The sequence below is a fragment of the Gadus morhua genome, chromosome 21 (assembly GCF_902167405.1).
Source record: "Gadus morhua chromosome 21, gadMor3.0, whole genome shotgun sequence".
In the NCBI taxonomy this organism is placed as follows: Eukaryota; Metazoa; Chordata; class Actinopteri; order Gadiformes; family Gadidae; genus Gadus; species Gadus morhua.
In genome coordinates, this window is record NC_044068.1 from 18,749,402 (window position 1) to 18,772,152 (window position 22,751).

Genomic DNA, 22,751 nt, shown 5'->3' on the forward strand with positions numbered 1-22,751 from the left:
CGAAGAAGTTGCCAAAGTTGCATAGTTCCCCTTTAAGGATGAGAAAAAAAGAGAGAAAAACTAAATTAAACTGTTAACTAAATCCGTTATGTATTTTATATCATGTTTATATAATAGAATAATGTATTGAATATAATAACCTTATTACATTTTATTTATTGTAATTCTGTATGATGAGTATAATGGAAAGAAATCCTACCCATATGAAATGGATTTTTATTGGCTGTAGAGCTTGTACATCATGATGTCACATCTAAATGTTATTGGTAGTTATGGTGTTTTGGCCAGTATTTTAGCCTATTCAGTATGCACAGAAACTAAATGTTGAAATATTGGAAATGTCTATTCCAACCATTTCTTCTTCAACTCTTCTTTCTTGGCCAAAAGATGCAACGTTCATATGTTTTCGCCCCAAATAGAACAGGAACAAACTTTTTCTGCATGTTCTGCCGAGATGTCACCTGGCCGCAAAATCAATACTGTCTTCCTGTGGGCCGTCGCAAGCCAAGATGGGCGAGGCCATGAATACAAATTAATGGAATCAGTTGGTCAGGCTTTTCTGATTCGCTCGTTTATGTGTCTATTTTCTTTCATTTGATAATGCAGGCAATTGAGGTAGAAGAACATTTTCACGTTCAGCATGCATATGCAACTCAGAGTTGATGTAATACACTCCTCGATGTCAAATTTCATATTTAATGACAAAGATGAATAAGCCCTGCAGCAATACACAAAATAACAACAAAAGCTACAACCAGTAATTCCTACATGAACATGTCTAACATAAATATCTTCAGGAACTTAACCAACCTTGACAATGACAACACCCCTGTTGACTGGCAGAATGAAAATACTGGAAATGCACATGGGCATTAACAGCTAAAGGTTGACTAGAGCTCACAGGGGCTACACGCTGTCTTCAACAGAATATCACCTAATCATTGAGCTCCCAATTGGCTGCCCCGATGGTTACTTCAAGGTTTAACTCTTTACTGCTATGAGAAATGCTTCATAGTGGGTCACGGGTCATTGGTGTTTAATTTGAAACTGCATGAATTTTTTCAGACCCATGCCCCAGATTACCAGTACTACCAACACTCCTATACCGAGGAACCCATGCTTGAGTTGCTGTTGATTGCAAAGGATTGTCAGTCTGATACAAGATATAAGGTTCTCTTCCAAATCACAACCCCTTTGATGCTCTGGTATCCACATATTGTTGATGGTAAGTCTCCTAAAAAATAAAAAGAATACTAGAAAAATTATTGTATTTCTTTAACAAGCTAATTAAATATTATTTAAAAAAAACTGTCCCAGATGAAGGGGTGTTTAAGGTTTGGTATGGCACTATGCTGCTGCATGATGTGAACTTGGTGAACATCACCTTCTCAACTGGGGTTCTGTCTGCTGCGGAGTGCAATGCCAAAGGGTTCCTTCAAGAACAACAATACTCCAATGGCTCAAAGGTTTATCTACTGCAAGTGCCCTTCTCTGACGACGTTGTTGTATGTAAGGCTGCTGAAGACTTTGAAAGATTCTAAATTCCTCCAGGCTGCTGTCTTAACTAATCTCTAATTTCTTCAGAATCCCGAGCCCTTGCTTACAGTCTACTTCCTGCCACTGACCTACGGGTTTATGGTCATCCTACTCTCAGCAAGGCTTGACGTGCTACTGTGGGAGCCTATCAACAACTGGAGCTAGTTTCATTGATTCATTGATACTTTTCCTTGAGTCAGTTCGCCAAGAAGTGTCGTTCAGAATCGTTCATTCGTTCGTCCGTTCGTTCAGTCGAGTTTCCGGTAGCGGTGAATCGAATCATGGAATGTCAGGTGAGTCAGTCAGACTCAGCTCCTCCCTCGTTCTCATTCTCAAACGATCGTGGAAGTCGGTCATCAATCAATACTACAACCAAACGCAGCGGGATGGGGGGGGGGGGGGGGTGTAGGTGATTATTGGATGTTTAACATATCAGCAAGTTAATATATTTGATAAAGCAATGATGTTGGGGGTCCCGGGGTGGAGAACGAACCATGAAAGAATGAGACAGATTAACGACACATGCAAATATTTCATTAATCTGGCATTACACAGAAAGTACAAAGAGAGCTTGCATTTATCATTTCACTGATTGAATCACTATGCACTATTGATCGTATTATCGTGCGCTCGCTCACTAAGCCTCTTCCCTCTTCACCACTCACAGTCAGTGAACGAACAGCGAGGCAGAGACTAGTGGGTCTGGAGGAGTCGAGTCTGAGAATGAACGAGTCGAACAAGAGAGAAGAATCAGTTTGGTTAGTTTGTGTTAAAGATTTGTTCATTTGAACTGATTTGGTCGCTAACGACTCATCACTAACTGGAGCCTCTATGATTTCTCCCTGGCCTGAAACTTTCCTTTGACTACAACAAATAATATGTTCGCCACATGGTGTCATGGTTTGGCGTTTGTCAAGTTGACACATTTGGTTGATATTTGGTTTATTTGTATTCTCAGAATGTTACTCAAATGGGACCATCCATGACTTCCATGAGTGTTAAGGTGGAATCCGTCCCCAATCTTGTTCTAAATCAGCTGACCCTCAGAGACAAGTCGTGCAAACCATATTTCAGTAACGACCGATTTGCACACTTCTCTTGTAATGTATTTCCTGTGGGACTAGTAGGGTGGTAAGTAAATAACCTCTTGACAGCATTGATGGTAAATGTGTTAATGCTATTGAGTAACAAGCTAGTTCGATCTAGTTATTTTTGAAACTACTTGCTGTATGAGAATGATATCTCCCTGGATTATTCAGCGAAGGCCTTCACGTCACCAGTTGAGCCAAACTTTAGGTGGGTCGTTTACGACAAGCCATAAACTTCCCTAACCACAAGGTTTTAGGAAACATGCCTAACCTTTATAATTGCTTCCTTGCCCACTGTATCACACTGTATCTTGTTACTACTTGGTCAATGAAACGGAAACACTGGAGTTTGACCACCAACCGTTGGTCAATATTCCTCCATTGGTAATTGGTACAGGACAGCTGATGGTTGAAATTAGCCTCTGGCAACCGGCTTACTTTGAGTCGGCGCTGCTGCATTCGGCTAATCCCCAGTTGGAGCTCATCTTGGACAACTGCTGGGCCGCACTACAGGAGGAGAGGACCTCTCTGCCTCGTTGGGACATTATAGTAGACACTGGTAATGTTAGATAGTGTGACAGCAGCATGCGTCAATGTGAGCCTGAAGGTGACCCCGTTGTGTACCCCTCCTGTTTAGCTGTGAGAACCTTGAGGACCGCTACGTCACCACCTTCCACCCAGTTGTGAGTGACCAGAGGGTTGTGGTTCCCTCGCTCTGTGACTTGAAAGCTAGGGATGGCAGCGGTAAAAGCCAGAGGCATTAAAAAGCCACGCATCATGAAAGGACACAAGGGTACGGGCCCACTGTTCATGTTTTAACATGTAGCTGTTGACACAGCTTTGATGCACTTTGCATCTTTATTTTTTTGGTTACAGTGCAAAATGCCAATACAAACCAAGGGCAGACCTGCTCCGGACCTATTCTGTTAAAAAAATGTATCTCTGAAATGAAATGACGCTAGACGTGTCTAGCCAGACCATTTTGCTGAGCTCCTTGAAGGGGATCCACACATCATTGCCTTTTCTGGCGTAAACAATAAAATGTTTCCTTTATCGGAAATCTTGCTGTGTAAATGTTTTTAGTTCATGTTGCCAAGAGCGGCTTTTAGTCTTGGGTGGGCTTATACAGTGTTTAAATACCCAACCCTTTGGCTCACTTCAAATTTGGCCATTCAAATCTGAAGTTCACAATGTGGAGCCGTTGGCTGACAATTGTGCATTAGTTAAACTACAAAATGCTGGCATGCCTTCAGACTGGGGGGAAAAGGCCTCTCGTTTGCACCAATGTAATGGCGCCAGCTTCAACAGAACTTCTCGGTTTCACATGCATTTTATTTTAAGACAACATTGCTGCTGCAGACTCTGAACAGTTTCAAACCCTCCACTATAGACTTGTACGATGAACTCATTCTTTCACAAAATAACTTATGGAGAGTGCTGTAAGGGTCCCTGTTCTACATGGGCTCTCAATAGACCCCAAAACAGGTTGCTTATAAAACTATGTACCAGAGCTCTGGTAAAACCCTTTGAAGCCTGGGGACCATCCTGATCATGTGATCTTGTACATAGATCTTTCTGGACCTCTCGCTGCCCACATCAATTTCCTGAAATGGCAATGTTGACGCGTTGTGGGCGCCTGCTCTGTGATGCACAACAGAGGAATAACCAATCGGAACAGAAACAGGCAGAAACAGGGTTTGCGGTGAAATCAAACTTGTGGCATTTATTTATAAAGGTGCGGGGGAAAGGGCAGGGGGTCAACAGCTGACGTCAGGGTGCTCTGTCTGGCTCTTCCTGTGATGGGGGGCAGAGATAGAGAGAGACAGACACAGGCCAAGCTTAGTGGGGTCTGTGATCCCACTCTTCGCCCTGGCTCTTCGCCCTGGCTCGGCTTTGGGTTCCTCTTCAGAGTTTTGGGGGTTCCTCTTCAGCTGCAAGCCTTCTCTCTTGCAGCTGAATTTACACATGTCAAAGAAACAGTTCTTCGGTCCACTTAGACATAATTCCACTTTAAGGGTTCAGTTGGGTCAAGAGGGTTTGCCACAGGCCTCTTACCAGGAGACTGGCCTAGTGCGTGTCTGGACCTCACACGCTCCTCCAGCCAGTCTGGCTTCAGCTTGTTCTGATGGATTCAAAATGCCTCCTGATTGCCAGGCTAAAGGCCCATTCACACCCTATGGTAAATACGGATATGGACCATTTCATCCGGTCCCGGCGGTGTTTCGTCCAGCAATGGGTCCGTCGCCTCTGAGCTTACAAATCCGGAGTGCTCCGGGAGAAACGGAGCAATACCACCGGAAATCGAGGCGAAAGTATAGAGTCAGAAGTCAGACCATTCGCGAAAATAGATAAAGTAGTATAATATCTGATATGTATATGTATTGTATTTAACGTTTTATACATATATCATACTATATACCTGACCTTTTTATTTTATTGTCCCCCTGCTTTGGCAATGAGTTGTAACTGGTCATTTAAAAATGGCGCACCATTTTGAGGAGATAATCTGAGGGTTGGTGAGGGGTGTCACATGCCACCGCTGCCTAGGCCTACACTTTTTGCACTTTTTTTTGCCGATTTCAGATGGCACAAAGCAAAATCATCTCCTCTACAGATGCCATGTTTGCGATTGTTGATGGCGTTATTTGTGACATGGCAGTCACGGCCCTCTAGAGGATGTATTGCGTAACATCCATAACAACGCTGATACCGGACAGAGTTATGAAGGGTAGTTCCGGAGACAACGTTTGGTACGGATGGATGAATTTTGTCCGGTTCCGGAGGAATGAATCGGCCTTAACTCAGCACACCTATGAGTGATAGATGAGACACCTGAGTAGGGTGGCCTCTCTGTGACACAGCTTTTAGGGTAGTACCTCCCATTCAACACAACACCCATTGGCTGCCTTTGCCTTCCTTTGTGGCCACCATTTGGCCATGTGGGGCACTACACACCGGCTTGGCCATCACAGTGTCCACGGCCTGTAATTGTATAATGCAGGCCTCTGCAGACAAAACTAATAGTATCTCTTGAAGCACCAATGGTAATGTTAATTTTTGTAGAGTCACAGCTGTAAGTGTGTTTTTTGCAAAAATTGAAAAATTGACGAGAGCATGAACTTGCAGAATATATTTTTGCCATTCTGGGGTTTGTTTCCCAAAGGCATAGGTGCTAACTTCCTCCCCTATCCTAACCGCTAAGGTTCCCCTATCATGCCTATGGTCCTCCAGTAGCTAGAAATGGCGTTAGGTGTAAAACGAGCACTAGGTATCCTGCTCTATCTTTGAAAAAACAAAGCTCAGACGCGCCAATTTGGAATTTCCCTGTATTTCGTCATACGGGGACATGTTACATCCCCTTTCTCTGCTTTTCCCACTAAGAGAATTTGGCCGGCCAATGAGACAATGAGGTACGACTGTGCGAGCGCCACGTATGTGTGAGTGTGTGTGAATATACTGTAATGTAGTCTGGCTGAGTGGAAATGGACAGCTTCTATAGTGCTAATGTCGGATTCCACCGCTACTCCTCCCCTTCCTGTTGCTGGCTTTCCCGTATTATGCTCCCCCTCAAACTCGGAAGCTAGTCAGTATGGCGAGTTTTGCAGAGGACTTTGATAGCGCTGTAAAGCTAGCATGTTTGGCTCTTTCCGTCGAAAAATTGCAAAGAACTTCAAAAGATTTGCTTACAGCATTTGCTGAGGAAGAAAGATGTTCTTGCACTATTTCGGATGGACACCGCTGCTGCTTCCCGGGGTTAGCCCCGCCCTAGACGATTGTGAATGGTTTAAAGAAATAAAAACAGGCCAGCCCAGTTTCCCCCCGGATAGACGGCTCTAAATAGAGTGGTTCCAGGCCATTCTACTTGCTGTAGTTTGGTCTGCTAGACTACTGTAATGTTACGCAAGCGTTACGCGACACTTTTTTATTTGGATAAACGTTCTGCTGTTGGTATTATGGCGCATAACACGTCGGGTTCTCAGACATCTCTGGTATTTCCACAACGAGACTCGTAGTGGGGATTATCTCAGCCATGGTTGAGAAGAAATTGGAGAAAAGGAAATTTGGCTTTGACTCCTTGCAGTACATGAAACCCGACATGGTGGAGAAAGGGATCTGAAACGACTGCGTCGTTTGAGATTCATAATATTGTCTGGAGGCGCACACAGCTTTTGGCCATGATAATATACGTTATTTGATATAGATATCTATGCATAATATGATATTATTTAGATATAGAACTCCAGGATTCCCGCTGGAGCATCCAGAGTGTTGTAGAATATTTACAGAACACGGCCAAAAGATGTGTGCGCCTCGCCATTGCGATACATCCACTGTAAACTAGTGTTGGCTCGTTCGTTTGCGAACCGGTTCGAATGAACGAGTCTTTGGGACGAACGAACCGAACCGGTTCGTCTCTCTCGTTCGTTCGGTCGTCTCGTTCACCATTCAATTCACCGGAAACACCGGAAAGTCTGACTGACTCAGCTGAGAACCGTGCAATGGCGTGCATTCCATGATGCGATTCACCGTTACCGGAAACTAGGCTGAATCGCAAACCACTCCTCCACGTTCAGTCGAGTTTCCGGTGAATCGATTCACCGGAAACTCGAATGAACTGGATGGAGTCGTTCACGAATCGTATGTTCGGTCAGCCTGGTTTCCGGTAGCGGTAAATCGCATCATGGAATGGACCCCATTCTCACCTGAGTCAGTCAGACTCAGTGGAGTTAGTGCTATCGGAAACTCGACTGAACGAACGAACGAACGATTCGCGAACGACTCCTCGTGGCAAACTGAATCACGCGAACTGGGTCACGGAAACGAATCATTAAATCCACCACTACTGTAAACACAAGCATGTACCGTGGCCGCAAGCTGCTCAGGGCCACACCCCCAGCCTCCACCCTGACCCGCCTCTAAAAAACGTCACCTTTGTGGAAAGCTCATTGTGGGACTGGCTCGTAGTGGCTGTAATTCTACACCAAGACGTCTTCAAGTACTGTATTAGGGGACCACTAACAGCTATATAAAAGCATTCATAAAGTAGCATGCCGTGGGATCTTTGAACTCCATAATACTAGGTAAGGTAAGGCTTCCTGACTGTTTCCCAACATAGTCTGGCTTAGTCCTTATTACTCACATGGTAAAAAGGCCAATTATTTACAACGGGTCTAGAGCTGTTGGTCCATATTATACCACATGCTAACTGGATATTCATGGTCAAATGACCGATTTCAGTCTTGTCTTTTTTGCACAATTAGCATTCCAAGTTAGTCCAGTAACCGCCTCCAAATGTTATGGTGTGGAGGCGCATCGCTGGATATAAAATGGCTCACAAATATTTTCATAAACAACCCTGTTACTTTCACATGTGTGATAAGATTTAAAATAATTTCAATTTACAATTAAATTAAAAAATAGGCTAGGCTTGTACCACACTTTAGGTATAACATTTATTCACACACAGGGAAGGGCTTCTGTCCGATAAGTGCCATAAAGGATGTCTTCCAATCCAAGTACTTTAAAGGGTCACGGACCGGTAAACGTGGAGGGTTCTGGTACAGGCAGACGATTAAGAATAAGTGAGCTTGCAAGTGCTTGGGTTAGACTCACCTCCTCTTGATTTCTCAACATCTCAGGGGATTTATGATGAAATTGAAATGGCAGGGCTCATGGATTTAGTGGAGTTTGAAGGTCAGTATTTTGGTAGTCTGGCAGTATTATGTTGTCGATCTTTTGAATGCAACTTTCAACATTATCAAAGGCATTGTATGCTTTCACTCGTGCTGCTGCTACCTTGACTTCCTTTGTCGCTTGTAGCCATTGTAGCTTTGTTTTCTCCTCCTCTTGTCTTAATTGAACCTCTGCCTCTTTAAGCTTCCATTCACTCTCCAGCCTAGTGAGTTTTGTTTGTTGTTCATGCATTTCTTCCATTGCATTGGCCTGTTCTAGCTCAGCTGCAAGATCTGCTTCTGCGTCTGCATGTTTACTTGAAGACCTGACTGGAGCTGGCTTTCGAGTTTTTGTCTGAGCTTTCTGAGGGGGATGAAATTAATGTTTCTGTTTTTCCAAAGACAGGCTCATACTCAGTCTTATTTAGCGTCATCCTCACCTCTTTCCTTTTCCTAACTTTCATTAAATGTATTTTATCTGTTCAGACGTTTGTTTATGAGCTCAAACATTTAGTCTGTTAGAGTGCCACGTGCATCCATTCTTTGAACAATAACTGGGTGATAGTATGGTTGCGGCGAATTGGCTCATAATGTTGTTGCACTATGGCGTGTTCAGCTTTAACGTCCCTTTTCGATTGTATCAAGATCTTCAGGTGAGCAGAGAGCCTTTAATTTTACTCTTGTTTCTCTTGCCAACTGCTTCCACGAGTAATAGGCTTTGTTGAATGCTTTTTCGTTTCTTTGCTTTCTGTTCTTGCATCTCTAGGCCCTAGAGATGCAAGAACTTATTTCTTGTGAGCTGGACCTCACATGTTTGTCTTCTGGGGGGCAGTCTGGTTCTTCAGCAGGTGATAACATTTTGGTGGTCTGATATATTAGTTTGCTCCTTTAAGTGTTTTAATGTCTTGACTGAAATTTGGATGAGTGATGGCTTTAACTTTACGTAAGTACTACTAAACAACACTCAAACTTAGACATTTACACCTTATAAACACCTCAAGATTAGCAAAAAATATGCACAAAATGGGAAAAATGTTATGGACGAAAATACTGCTGGTACTTCACAATCAGACCCTTGAATAATGACCTTCAACAGTTAAGGTTTCATGAGATAACAATTATTTCGGACTTGCTCATGGACATTAAAGCCTTCAAATTAACAACATTCAAACCCAGCATTTAACCTTTACAATGAAGTTGGTGGTTTAACCGGCCTTAAACTCTTAGGTTGCCAGAGTGTGTTTTTTAAGTCCTCTTACCACATCACCTTGGTCATGTGTACAGTGTATGTTATTCTCTTGATACAGCTGAGGCGCCTGAATCGGCACACTCGGGACTGTTCGTGACGATAATCACGGAAACTTGACTTCACTCGCTCGTTCCGGACGCAGCAGTACAGCTGACTAGCCACACCATGCACCGCCTTGACAGAACCAGCAGCTCTCTTAAGAAGAGGGGAGGAGGTTTGTGTATTTACATTCATCAAGGCTGGTGTACGGACAGCAGAGTTATAAACACCGACTGCTCCTTCCGAACTGGAGACAATGACTGTTCTGTGCAGAACCTGAGGAGAGGGATCAAAGCAGCCAAAGGGGACTACAAGAGGAAGGTGGAGAACCATCTGGCTGACAACCCGAGGAAAGTGTGGCGGGGTCTACAACACCTGACAAACTACAAGGGCACCCCATCGGAGGCAGTAACTGCTGACACTTTGCTGGTGGAAGAGCTGTACAACTTTTTAGACCGCTTTGAAGTTCAAAAACCCCACCTTGCTCCTGCTCCTCTTCCTCCTGTCCACCCAGAGCACCCACCCATGCGAGTGAACGGAGCGTTCCACGGCATTGAGAAGACCCGTTTAATATAGGCCTATAATATTTCTGTACATGGCATAGATTTCTCCTCAGGCCAATAAAGCAATAACAAAAACAAAAAATAAAGGTTGCGTTCACCGGACATTCATCCACCAGTATTTCTATTTGTAGTTACTTTTAAAGGGGACATATACCACCAGGTACGAGTGTGATTAGCTATTACAAGCCGTTTTGAAAATGTGCAGCTTCTGATTTCACAGGTGGGCATGAGGATAGATGAGCAACGTTTGCTATAGTCCACTGGGTAGGCTGATCTATCTAGCACACATCTAGGTGTTGGACACGCCCACCTGTGAGCAAACACTGAAATGTTTGCTCATTCCACATTCACTCAGGTCTGCATCCAACTGTTGAGAAAGCATTTACTTTTCACATGTGGTTTAGTCTAATGTAGGCACTGCAGTCCAACAATATCCCCTCCAGTCCAACAATATCCCCTCCATACACTTATGGAACATATCCTGATGTTGTACACTTGGCTTCCAATATTAAATACATTTCCCATTTAACGGATTTATCCAGTCCCCATTCTTTAGATGTACAAATGGTGCCATTACTTTCCCCTATACGGCCTGCTCAGCATTTGCACACATGCATCACCATGATTGGATGCTTATTGCATCCAGTCATCTATAGACAATCAAGTTTAATGAGCATTACAGCTATCAAGTCAACCAACCTGCAAGTTTTATTGAATTCTCTGAGCATAAATTCTCTTTATCTAAACCATTGAACAGACCCAAGTATAATAAATTGCTGTTAGGAAGCATAAAGTGCCGATGGTTTAAACATTCCCGACTAGGAAATGAGTTGAAGCAAAAAGGTTACACCCAAAGATGAACAAACTAATTTAGGCACCGTTCTGTCAAATTTCAGTCGCATTATTGACCCTTGTAGAAACCCTAAAAGGTAATTGTGACAATTGAACCATGTTCAGCATACAAGTCAATAAAGATAGATATTAGAAGAATTTGCTAAAGAACTCCAAATAGTGCGCACACAAGAGTTAGGAAACCCAACAGACTCCAGGCTCAATTTATACCACCAGGTGTGAGTGTGATGCGATTAGCCTTACAAGCCGTTTCAAGCTTGCAAGGCTAATCACACTCACACCTGGTGGTATAATATGTCTCCTTTAAGAAATACACACCACAGAGGCTTGATTATTAATTGTTCTTTATTATAGAAATGGGTCCAGAAGATAACTCATTGGAACTTTGTACACGGTTTTGACCCGGACGTCGCAGACCTGTCAAAATCATAGAGGGTTAAGGGTGTGGAAATTACAATTGGCCAATTCAGTTATCTTAGTCATACATACCATCGATTTCATTACCGTGACTTGGACACTGGCCGCTGCATGGCCCATCCATAATGTTATTGGCATCACACAGCACCACGTCACAATGGACAAATAGCTATAAGGGAGATTTATGCAATTACATATTAGCTTTAAAGGGACACTGTAAAAATTACTCCCATCTAGTGGTACAATTGTATATTGCATTCAGGCTAATGGTGCTCGCTTGTTCAAAAACTACGGAGGGCAGTATGTGCCAAGAAGCTGTGTCATGACATCCAATGCTACCTCATCGAGTGATGAGGTTCATTATTTCAAACTGCATTGAATCATTAGTGTAAGCTAATGATTTATGAGTACTTATTCCTCGAGCAAGATAGTGAATTATTTCAGTCATCATTCACGCTGGCTCAGAGTGAAAACACGTTTGCATTTCCTGTACCAAGTAATGCTTTTTGTCCCTCTCGGCAGTTCATAGACAAGAACATGGAAGCCTCCATGAAGCTTACCCATCCTATGTTACTACATATTAATTATTCTTCGCTCAGGAGGATTAGTGAGATTTTTGGCAGAGATAATTCACACCAATGAGGACTTATTTATGAATGAATACGTTGATTTGAGGTAATAAATGACTTAAAAATATTACACAGTGTCCCTTTAAAAACCAAACACTTTCCATTTTGATGTTACCTGATCACTCAAGAAATCTTGGTCCATGGCAAAGGCAAACATCTGGCCCTCAAAGCGTTTGTAGTGGGAGGGGATCTGCACTCTGGAGTCAGTGTAGACGGGATGGAACACCACCCTGTTTGGGTCCAGTAGGTTCGGACATCTGGAGGCATTTCGAAAAGAGAATTATACTGCGGTTATCTGCAGATGGCACTCCCATCATTGCCTACAGATCATGGTTTAAAAACTGTTGCAACATTAATTTCACAGCAGCCATCCCTTTACATCATCAACTGAAGAACACAAAACAGCCCTGGGCTTAGCGTCCATGTTCCCCAGATACTAAACATTTTAAATGCATTTCATGGTTCTAGATGTTCAGTCACCCATTAATAATAAGATTCCATCTAGGTAGGGATGAGCTGTCAGCCGTCAGTGTTGCCCAACAGTTCTCCAACTCCAATGACACATGGGGGTTGGTGGAAATCAGCTCCACCTCGAAAAAGAAAGGCTCTTGGAGGTATTTTGGGATAGGGTATTCCTCAGGTCCATGGAACATTGTGTAGGATTCATCTAAAACAAACCGTACCAAAGCATTACATTTCACGCCATCAGTTACAGACAGACACTTATAAAATAGAAGGATAACATAAGTAAAAGGGCTCTAGTGTTCAAGCGGGGGGGGGGGGGATAAAAAAGAAAGTATCCTTAGGTTTGTCCATCTGTTTACATATGCCAGTTGTTCTGCTCAGCAACACTCAGGGAGAAGCCCAGACATCTAGGAGGAACCCTACCTGAGGCCATGCGTATCACCACCTCCAGGCCCCCTCCCGCAGGTTCCGCATACGGCTCATTGTTTGCGTGTGCGGCGATGAAGCTCAGAGAGTTTGTGGCGTTGTAAGCATAGTAGCACTTAACCTTCAACCTGCGCAAGTGATTATAAAAAAGGTAAAAGACGATTACACACTTCCAGCAGTACCACTATGCCTAGCAGGCCTCTTCAAAGGCCAGGGTTACTTGAGGTCTTGCATGCATTTTGGTAACCAATAGTTGTCTGGCAAGCATTTCTTGTAGAACTCACTCGTATTCAGGGTCATCTACCCCAGTCATTGACTCTGGGAGAGAGATCTCGTTCTCATACAGCAACACATTGGATAGAAACTAAGAAGAAAAACGAGACTCATGCAAGCATATTCAGTGGACAACTTAAAGAATTTTAAACAAAAGTAAACCGAGGCCCTCTACCTTTCTGGTGGTTCCACAGGAGTTGACTGAAAAGGTGAAGGAAGCAAATCGGTCGTCCGTGTAGACTGGGCCGCAGGTGGGGTCGTTGAGGGTCAGCTGACTGAGGTTCATAGTAGGAACAGACTCAAATTTGACAGCCATCGCAGTCATGGTGCCATTTGGATAGCATTCTGAACGGTAAAAGAAAAAAAATCTGAATCGATTGTTTTGACAGATTTAAAACCATCCCTGTATTCTTTTTTTAACCAACCTGTTAGAGTGGAGGGAAAACTGCAAGAGACCGAAAATGCTTGAAACACCTCACTGGTTTCTGGATAGCGCAGAGCCATATCTAGCCTGCTTTTGATGTGAGAATGTTCAATCACCTGGAAGGGAGGGGGGGGGATTTACCAAATGATGTTTAACATTTATAGCCATGAGGGGCATCATAAGGATATGCAACCATAGCGCTGGGAAGCATTTGGCCTGTACCTCAAACACGGCACTCTGGTCTGTAAACGGCACCGCAAAAGCGATATGCGTTCCATGGTCAGTCAGGCCATATTGCTGAGCGAGGGTCGGGGTCAGCGATCTTTTGCCCAAAAAAATTTGAAAGTGGAAGTCTGGTGTCCCGTAATTCACTATGATGTCGAAGACCTCATGAGCACAGCTACCAGACAGCACAGGAGCCACTGCATGTGAAGCACATACGGAAATTGATGTAGTAACTTAACTGTAAGTGTATTTTGCTTTAACTGGAGATAGAAATCTTTTCCATCAGAATTTCATGTGGGCCATTTATTCACGTGATCATTATTTTGTAGTTAATGCCCAATGTTAAGCATTCGAGTTGTAATATAGTTGTTGGCTAAGCCTCTCCTCTGCTAGAGCACACCTTGATCTACCGCCCTAGAATCCAAATCCACAGCGTAAGCAAGCGGAGAAGAATCGTGCAAAACGTGCAGGCCGAAGACCAAATGAAGAGAATAGAGGGTCGTCCCCTCTTCGTTCTATTTGAAAGATAAAACACAAAATTAGGTTGAGGCTCCGCTTAAATAACTTCAAACTAAGCTTAATTGAATTAAACTTCAAGGTGATGGGCGGAAGCTTACAGTTTTCAACACAAGGGGGTCCGTGAAGGGCACTTGCAGTGTGAAGGTCTTGAAGCCGTTTTGGGAGCCCAGCTCCTGAACATTAAAGCCCCTGGCGTTGCACTCGGCCACAGACAGAACCACGCCGGAGAGGGTTATGTTCCACAACACCACGTCAGCCGCAAAAGTCCCCAGAGACACCCTGAACAAGTGCTCACCCTGAACGGTGTCTGTGGGGAACAGTGGAGGGGTGCATTACGGGGTGGGATGTAGAGAGAGATTCCATTTTTTTTTTCCCACAATGAGCACACAGATGCAAGAGCACTCACTGTCGATTAGTTGTGGCTGCATGTGCGCCATCGGCGTGGTGATTGAGAAGAGGACTTTGTATCTCGTCACCTCCCCAGTCATGTCTTCAGCCCACAGCAACTCCAGCATCGGCGCAATCGTGTACGACGTGTAGTATTCGTTGTCCTTAACGGCGCTCTGCACGAGGGATTGGGCAATGTTTCACAGTAGCTCCCCTTGTCCTCAAATAACCCTCAGGAAAGAATTAATTACATGCCCCTGTGAAAGACAATCCTAATTGGGTTAAAAGTGCCAAACAGACCTTCATGTAGCCACCGATGGCCCCCACAGGTATTTTAGTGATGATGTGCACATCATTGATGACTAGAGTGTACTGCCTGGCAGCCATCTCTTCAGCATCCAGCCTTTGGCCATTGACACCCATGTGCACTTCCAACAGCTTGAACCCGTCAGCGGAGATGAGTGGGTCAATGTGCCTGGGCATAAACCAGGAGATGGTGTTGTCCGTGACGGAGAAGCCACCTGCAAAGGAACCCAAGTTAGTTATTAAGGGTCCTCTATTCCTCTCCTAATTTGAGAAAGCCATGGTTCAGTGTAGGGTCAGAAATATTTTCTGTAATTGAGTCAGGGAATACAGGTTGCCTTTCAATTACAGTTATGTGAAGTAAAAACATTTCAGGTTGTTTAGTTTCAAGATCTTACTGCCTTCTACTCTTACATACAACATCAGAGCACAAGTCCCATGAACCAACTGACCTGTCGGACAGGCTACAGCAGTGTCAATCTGAGAGGCTATCCACTTCTTCTCAAATATGGTTGACGTGTGAAGAATGGTCATAGGAACCCCGGCAACCTGTAAAAAGCAGGACAACACATTTCATTTACAATATTGTAATTTATTTTTTGGCATGACTCTAATTTGAACAGTCAAACTTATGTTTGCCTCAGAATATCCTTAAAAGTGGCCGTGTATCCATTACATAGTTCAAAATGGTAAACCTCTAAGGAAATCAAGTGGTGAACGTAGTAGATTATAATAATCCAATAATAGTTGGATTATTGAAGACATCCCATTGCCTAGACCGAGACAAAAGCTGGTCATGTTCACTCGGCATCACCCTACTATCTACGTAAAGAGCAACCCCGCCCCCAGTGTCATTATAGACCCCAGTCCAAACCAAGGAATCAGGCTCACTTACATCTTGTTGGTAGGCCTCTGGTGCAGTCGGAGAGCCTCGCACAACCAATCGAGTAGGTCCGTTTGTAACCCCATAGCCTTTCCCCAGGGCCTGGGTCACACTCATGGGCCTCTCATCAGGGCTGAAGAACACAATGGCTTTGATCTGGAAGGCGCTGCTGTGCAGGTCCTGGGGAGCACACATCAGTCAAACTCATTGGACCATTTAGACAGACATATTTCACAGCTCACAGCGGCCAGACCATGTGTTCAGCAGATCGCCGAGGGTCAGCCGGCTTGTTCCACTCTTCGCTCAGAGGGGAGAAGGGAATAGGTTGGGAATCATCTTGAAGCGCCCTCCTCACAGACACCTAGAAAGAAGAATGCCAGTCTAAAGTAAGTGGCCAGGCAGAGACATCGCCCTACCCCTCAACGTCAAGTGTCCCAGCCTTGATTTGCCCCCCCCCCCCCCCCAAACCTCCCCATATGTGTCCTTCGATGTGCCCCCTCCCCCCATGCAGTAGCCTTCTGCATTCACTTGCCTCCATATAGTCGGGGTCACAGATTATTTCTCGGGAGGCCCATGCGGGATAGTGACACGTGTCAGATACATGGTACGTCTCCTCCTCATCCGCGGCACCATAGACGCGTAGATTGAGAGTGGTGGTGAAATCTCTATCTTCCTGCAGGAATACGTTAGAAAAGGCTGATCGTAATCTAAATCGGAATACTGCCACCCAAAACTTTGTTACTGAGGAGGACTTTAATGGCCAACGTTACCACATTGTGAGCGAAGCAGTTCTGCAGGGAGACGTAGAGCTCGATGTGTCCCGGGTGGTTCCACAGGCTGATGCCACATTGAGAGGCCAAGCGTTGGGTAACAGGGATGATGGAATTATCTAAGGACACAGCCGATGTAGTCACACATCTACAGATGCAGTGCCAAAGTACTTGATAGACAGATCTGCCAACTTACTGTAACCAACAGAAACTTCCAGAAAATTAAGGCCGAGTGGACCAGCAATCACACGCATAACATTTCCTAAACAGTCTACCTGGATGCCTAGAGAACAACACAGACCACCGATCAGAATTACACAGCAAAGACCCAGACATGGATTGACAACGATTGGGTAACTTTAAAGAATAGTGCATACTTATAGAGGGCTTTGTTTCTGCTTGTATGGTTACAACTAATATCAGGCACAAGACCAGCCATCTGAAACATCAAAATACATTTTATAACAAAGACATTTAACTAGAGGAGCTGTATCAAAATTCAACTATGTCAAAGAAATTCAATTAAAAGGGCCAACCTGCTGTAAGGACCCATGTCAAGAGAGTGAGTGGCCCAATCGATAATACTTTCTACCTGCCCTGCTCCAACTATTTATAAGGATTGACTGTCAAACAGGAAAGTTTTGTGTCGCAAATAAATCCATAACCAGGTGTTCTGTATTCAGCCCAATCAGACTAATTGATAAGAGCGTGCAGGTTGGACGGTTATCCTAAACTGGATTATTCCTGACTAAAAAAGGGGCAGGTCATCTAGCATAATGAAATGTATGCTAATCTGTGTTTGAGTTTCCTCCACATTGTTTGATTTTAATAATAATAAGAATTTGCATACTACACCCTCATGATATAATTGAATTTAATTTAATATAGCTCAGAAGACTATCTACAAAACCAAAAATATCAACCACTAAGGCAAGGCAAGGCAAGGCAACTTTATTTATATAGCACTTTTCATACACAAGGCAGACTCAAAGTGCTTCACATATAAACATTGTCATACAATAAAATAAAATAATAGATAAGTAAAAGAAAAACATATGCAAAGAAATGGTTAATATAGAAAAAGGCATTTTAGTATTAAAATAGAAAATAAAGGCAAAGTTAAAAAAGCTTTTTAGAAAGTGCAATGTATTTAAGATTTTAGCAGAAAGCTATAGCAAACATAAAAGTCTTCAGTCTTGTTTTAAAGGTGCTCAGAGTTGGGGCAAGTCTTAAGCCTTCACTCCACAAAGAAAATAATAAGACTCTTCACTGATCAATGTCCATTGTCCAATGATACAAACCTGTTGGTTGATTCTGTGTTACTTAAGGGCCATTTATCTTCACGGTGTCTAGGTCTACCTGCATGGTCTTTTTAAATGAATGTCGTTAATTTAATTGGGGTATAAACATTGCAAATGCTGGAAGATTTCTGGACTACACTTTCACTAAATTGGTAATGATCCCTTCAGTGACCAACTCCTCGGCAAAAACCATCTTAGGCGTCAAGAGGCCTACATTTTTGGCATAATGAATATTTTAGAATTATGAGATATGTATGTAGGCGATATACAGTATGAGGTCCAGCTCTCCCTCCCACTTCCATCACATTCCTCTCCTCTTCTCTAGCCCCTCTCCTCTTCACTTGCCCCTCCCTCCTCAGGCGAAGATCACCCAGAGCCGCGTGCCCCCCCCCTGCCTCCTCCCTGCAGGCAGACCGTCCAGTTGAACCGAATCAAGTCACCCTGTCGGAGCGCCACGGCAGGCTTCCCCGACTTTCATCCATTTACCTAAATCACAAGCACCCGGAATGTGCATGAGGAAACTTTACCAAGCGTTACTTTAATGGAAAGAAATGCTGCGTTAAAAGGTAGGTTTTAACTTCACCCCTTTGATAACCAACAAACCCGTTTTTTCCGATTTGTTTTTCGTGTGTTGACGTTTGGCAATTGCTTGTAGTAGTTCCGCAAAACTTAATCTTCGTTTATGTATACATGTTTCACTAACAATTAACATTTTTAACCGGACCATTGTAATAATTGCGTTGAATAAATGCATTGGGCTCAGTTTAAATTTGTTGCCTTTCGTTTTATTTGAAGTTAGTGATTCGTGGAGTGATGATCTCCAGGCCTACGTGAGCCTCGGGAGAGGCAGCGGCGGCTTTCCTACTGCTGCGCTCTATTGATTTTCTTCAGAAGACTAATGTACTTCACAAGCGATGCCCTCAAAATGAATACTAACCGATTCAATCTGGAATACAGTTTTTGTGCTCCTGATGTTTACAGTACAGCTGCCATTTATTGCCTTTATTTATATTTCCGTTATGTTTATGTACAATAATCCAAATGTCACTGTAACCCTCAACTGATCTTCCATCTCTCTTTCTGACCAACTACTACCACTCCCACTACTATTACTACTACTACTTCAACCACTTCTCCGGCGTGCGGCTCCTCAGCACCATGGGGTACGGCCAAATCCTCCACCTGCGCGGGAGCGACGAGGACCGCGTCCACCTCAACGTGGGAGGGGAGCGGCACCAGGTAGAGCGGGGCACCCTGCTCCGCTTCCCGCACACGCGGCTGGCCCAGCTGCTGCGCTGCCAGGGCGAGCTGGGCATCCTGGAGCTGTGCGACGACTACAACCCCGCCGACGGCGAGTACTACTTCGACCGGAACCCCCGTATGTTCCTGTGTGTGCTCAACTTCTACCGCACGGGCTGCATCCACATGATGGAGGAGCTGTGCGTCTACTCCTTCAGCCAGGAGATCGAGTACTGGGGCATCCAGGAGCTCTACCTGAGCCCCTGCTGCAGCGGCTGGTACCAGGAGCGCAAGGAGTACATCGAGGACCGCGAGTGGGACGTGCGCAGCGACGACCAGCAACAGCCCAGCCTGGACTCGTCCTTCGAGGAGCTCTCAGGGTTGGAGAAGGACCTGGACAAGTTCAAGGGCGCGTGGTGCGGCGAGACCCGGAGCTACATGTGGCTGCGGCTGGAGGACCCGGGGCACTCGTGCTCCGCCAAGGTGATCGCCGTGGCGTCGCTGGCCGTGGTGCTGACCTCCATCGTGGCCATGTGCGTGCACAGCATGCCCGAGTTCCAGCGCACCGACGACAACGACAAGCCCATCGAAGACCCCGCCTTCGCCGTGGTGGAGGGCATCTGCATCGCCTGCTTCTCGGCCGAGTTCATCCTGCGGCTGATCGCCGCGCCGTCCCAGCGCAAGTTCCTGGGGAACCCGCTGAACATCATCGACATCGCCTCCATTCTGCCCTTCTACATCACGCTGGCCTTCGAGACGGACGGGGAGCACTCGGAGGAGAACGAGGACCTGGAGAACGTGGGCAAGGTGGTGCAGGTCCTGCGCCTCATGAGGGTCTTCCGGATCCTCAAGCTGGCCCGCCACTCCATCGGCCTGCGGGCCCTGGGGGCCACGGTGCGCCACAGCTACCAGGAGGTGGGCCTGCTCCTGCTCTTCCTCTCCGTGGGCATCTCCATATTCTCTGCGCTCATCTACTTTGCAGAGAAGGAGGACGACGACACGGACCTGGGGACCATCCCGGTGGGCTGGTGGTGGGCCACCATCACCATGACCACGGTGGGCTACGGGGACACCTGCCCCGTGACGTTCGCAGGGAAGATCGTGGCCACGCTGTGCATCGTGTGTGGCCTGCTGGTGGTGGCCCTGCCCATCTCCATCATCTTCAACAAGTTCTCCAAGTACTACCAGAGGAACAAGGCGCTGGAGAAGCTGAACCTGAGCCAGGAGAAGAGGCAGCAGGAGGCGGTGGACCTGCCGTACTACGACATCCGAGACCTGTACACCCACAGCATGTACCCCTTCATCGGAGGCCTGGCCTTCAAAAGCAGCCTGAGCAGCTTAGGGAGTGGGACGCATGCTTCAAGGGTCCAGGAGGTAGATTAAGGGGGCATCAAAGTGACTGTTACCACTGTGGATCTAGCTGCTTTATAGATGCAGTGCATAGGGAAGCCTTTCAGGGGACAGCTCTCCTGTCGTTAGCCATGCCTCCTGTAGCTCCTTCTTGGATAAGATGGATTAGACATTTCATTTTTGACCTAAACGGTCAGCACATCTGACCGTTTAGACCGAAAGATTAGAAGTATAATTATTCAATTCTAGCTTCCAGGTTGGCGGGACCTTTTTCTGCCCCAGATGAGGATAAAAATGATGCATGTGTGCCATAACGTTAATGTTCCTCCAGGTAATGCTCTGTATCGATTGGTCCGCTTTGTGGGACTCCGGGCAAGGATTACATTCAAAAATAGAAAAGTTGAAAGTGGGACTGACACTAAATGCACCAAATGATGGATGAGCATGGCCCATGTCAATTCCAAATGGGCATGAACAAGCAAAATGGCTTTTTAAAAATACATTAGGTAAGTAGTTGTTTAGCATAGGTGATTACATTCATACGGCACATAAGAGATACATCTCCTATTTGCCACATATCTATTTTACTGAGCAAGTAAAGATGTAGAATTTCCATCTAATTCAACGTTGTGGCATGCCATGCAAGGGTTTTAAAATAACAGTGTCAGAAATGTAATAAAATACCAGTCAACCAATAACCATGTATCTGACTTATGACGGTATCATAAAAGCTATGGCATCCTCTTTCACCTGATTTACTCGAGGCTACGTTGGTGTCTAACAGAGCTCCTGTCAAAACATCTGAATAATTACTACTTTGCATATTTACTACAAAATAAATAATCTAAGTATGTAAGTTGCATTATGTATCCCTCAATATACATTTGACTTTTAACTCTATCTCCTCTTTTATATAAAATAGTCTCCAAAAGGGGTTTTGGAGAAAGGAGGCATTGGATTTGTATGCTTGTAGTTTTCTACATCTTAATAGCTATAGATTTCCTGCCCCGTTCCGTCAATCCTGCTCGTATGTGCTGCTCCCCTCACAGTTCCTTCATTCATCTGTCCAAATCACAGCAGGGGCACACATACGCATACGCATACACATACACATACACAGAAATATACACACACACACACACACACACACACACACACACACACACACACACACACACACACACACACACACACACACACACACACACACACACACACACACACACACACACACACACACACACACACACTACACACACATGACTAACTGGGTAATTGCAGCTAGGTGCAAAAAAAATGGATGACTGCAATGTCTGCTTTCCCTTTTCCCTTTTTAAATTGAAAGTTACTTGCTAATGTGTCGCAGGATAACCCTTCACCCAGCTCCACTCTTTATGAAAGAAACTGCTGTTTAAGTTTCGCTCATTATGCTCATGAATAATTACACCATAGGCATTTGTTCAGGACCATGTGTTGGCAAAAAAAAAAGCACATCACAAAGATGCATGATTTGCATTTTAAGAAAACAAAATCGATTTTGTCAAGACAAGCAGCCAGGATCAGATAGTCGAAACTGAATAAAGAAGCTTATTCGACTTTGATTATTTGTTAATGCCATGGACTGAGTTTGATGACTGTGCCTCCAGGGTCAGCTCGATGCCCAGTGTCGGGAGGATGTGATAATGTTGGGTTATTAGCATAAGAACAAGGCCAGCAGAACTGGCTTTCATAATGGCTGACGATGCCAATAAGAGGACCAATGGCCAAAATGGTTTTCTAGTACTCAAACAATTATGGCTGTTTGAGTGTGTTTTGGGCACTCAGGCCAGTTTTACTGGTGACTTCCCCGGTGGTTTGTCCTTAGCTTTAGGCTACTCTACCTCTAAAGGCTAAGGGAACCTCTTCAATGGCAGCTGTTTTGATTGCTTCACCTTTACTGTCACTTTTCGGTGTCTCCCCAACTCTATCAATGAGATGGACCTCCCTGTCTCGGGGGAATCCTATGTTCATAATCCAATGTTGAGCTTCGCTTGGTTAAACAAAGTGTAACCCAGCGATCAAACGTTGGCCGTCAGGGGATGTAGAGAGAAGGGGTGGGTCCCCTCATGTTGCTCGGATCGCAGCATACAATAAAGGTCACT

General features: G+C 44.8%; 2 protein-coding genes and 1 pseudogene across 2 annotated transcripts; 2 read left to right on the forward strand and 1 right to left on the reverse strand.

Annotated features, from left to right (window-relative positions):
• The first annotated feature begins 817 nt into the window (after positions 1-817).
• On the forward strand, positions 818-10,119 carry LOC115534888 (uncharacterized; annotated as a pseudogene).
• A 1,207-nt stretch (positions 10,120-11,326) lies between these two features.
• Positions 11,327-17,362, reverse strand: LOC115533940 (uncharacterized). The gene is made up of 21 exons (XM_030344458.1): positions 17,257-17,362; positions 17,098-17,159; positions 16,917-17,003; positions 16,721-16,839; positions 16,483-16,623; positions 16,204-16,311; positions 15,963-16,130; positions 15,520-15,616; positions 15,065-15,285; positions 14,784-14,940; positions 14,476-14,684; positions 14,259-14,373; positions 13,856-14,055; positions 13,635-13,749; positions 13,385-13,554; positions 13,221-13,300; positions 12,934-13,064; positions 12,526-12,712; positions 12,161-12,302; positions 11,489-11,585; positions 11,327-11,416 (listed from the first exon to the last, which is right to left on the reverse strand). Exons 1-21 carry the CDS (start codon positions 17,271-17,273, stop codon positions 11,334-11,336), a joined length of 2,706 nt encoding a protein of 901 aa, XP_030200318.1. The 5' UTR covers positions 17,274-17,362; the 3' UTR covers positions 11,327-11,333.
• Positions 17,363-18,406: 1,044 nt separating this feature from the next.
• Positions 18,407-21,308, forward strand: kcns3a (potassium voltage-gated channel, delayed-rectifier, subfamily S, member 3a). The gene is made up of 2 exons (XM_030346201.1): positions 18,407-18,587; positions 19,176-21,308. Exon 2 carries the CDS (start codon positions 19,180-19,182, stop codon positions 20,641-20,643), a length of 1,464 nt encoding a protein of 487 aa, XP_030202061.1. The 5' UTR covers positions 18,407-18,587; positions 19,176-19,179; the 3' UTR covers positions 20,644-21,308.
• Positions 21,309-22,751: the final 1,443 nt, after the last annotated feature.

What these genes read in the sequence shown, in the direction of transcription:
- LOC115533940 (XM_030344458.1), bottom strand. An exon ending in ACCCCCTTGTGTTGAAAACT is followed by an intron (nt 14,374 to 14,475) that starts GTAAGCTTCCGC and finishes TCTTTCAAATAG; the next exon opens with AACGAAGAGGGGACGACCCT. An exon ending in CCTGTGGAACCACCAGAAAG is followed by an intron (nt 13,301 to 13,384) that starts GTAGAGGGCCTC and finishes TTTTCTTCTTAG; the next exon opens with TTTCTATCCAATGTGTTGCT.
- kcns3a (XM_030346201.1), top strand. Translation starts at nt 19,180, where the DNA reads ATGGGGTACGGCCAAATCCTCCACCTGCGCGGGAGCGACGAGGACCGC.